Consider the following 916-nt stretch of genomic DNA (forward strand, 5'->3'; position numbering starts at 1 on the left):
CATCTGACAACAGTGAAATGGAATGTGGGACTCTCGTCCTCTCCTCTCCTCACATTTTTTTTTATGGATGTCTTCTCTTCTTCTCCTCTTCTCCCCTTTCTCCTCTCGCCTGTTTCGGCTCTATTTTCTTTTCTTTTATCTCTTCACACTTTTCTATCTCTTTTTTTCTTTTCAGTGTATTTTTATTCTCTACTTATTTTCACATTCTCATATTTTGTCTTTCTTCTCTTAACCTCTCTCTCTCTTCTTCTTCTTCTTTCTCAGGATCTACTCCAAGTTCCACCAGAGGCGCATGGCGGAGCTGTCCGAGTCGGGCCTGATGAACTTCCTGCTCCTCTTCCTGGTTCTGGCCCGCAGCGCCGAGCTGGAGGACGTGACGGGCCGGGCCTACGACCTCATGGCCCTGCTGCCGGCGGGCTCCATGCCCCCGGCCCACCGGGCCCTGCTGTGGCGCGGCCAGCTGGCGCTGCTGCTGCTGTACGTGGGCCGCGGTCTGGACGCAGGGGCCCACGCCGAGCGCCTGGCCACCTCCTTCGCCCAGGTGGCCCGCGAGTTCTACCTGAAGACCACGGAGCCGTCGCGCAAGCTGGCGCTGTGGCAACCCCTGGGGGCCTACCTGGAGGGGGTGGCGGAGGTGCTGGAGACCAGCGGGCACCTGTGCCAGGCCGAGGAGAGGCTGCTCAACGAGGGCTTCGCCATGCTGCTACCCGCCTGCAGGCAGTCCGAGCTGGCGTCCGCCCTGGGGTTCCTGCAGAATGCACTGGCACAGCTAAGGTGAGGCAAGACAAGGACACATATACACATGCATAATCGCACACACACACACACACACACACACACACACACACACACACACACACACACATAAATGACACACACTCTTGCACAGTGTTTCGATGTGGTGATGACTTACTTG

The 916-nt window shown here is 56.8% G+C and overlaps 1 protein-coding gene across 1 annotated transcript in view; it reads left to right on the forward strand.

The window, feature by feature from the left end:
• Positions 1 to 241: 241 nt before the first annotated feature.
• The window catches only part of LOC122130241 (protein MMS22-like), a gene marked incomplete at its 5' end in the record, with an annotated part of 14,610 nt that continues 13,935 nt past the window's right edge, over positions 242 to 916 (forward strand). The window contains one exon of the mRNA XM_042704894.1: positions 242 to 774. Coding sequence (XP_042560828.1) covers positions 242 to 774 — 533 coding nt within the window. The remainder of the gene's footprint in view (positions 775 to 916) is intronic.

Source organism: Clupea harengus, unplaced genomic scaffold (assembly GCF_900700415.2).
Source record: "Clupea harengus unplaced genomic scaffold, Ch_v2.0.2, whole genome shotgun sequence".
NCBI lineage: Eukaryota > Metazoa > Chordata > Actinopteri > Clupeiformes > Clupeidae > Clupea > Clupea harengus.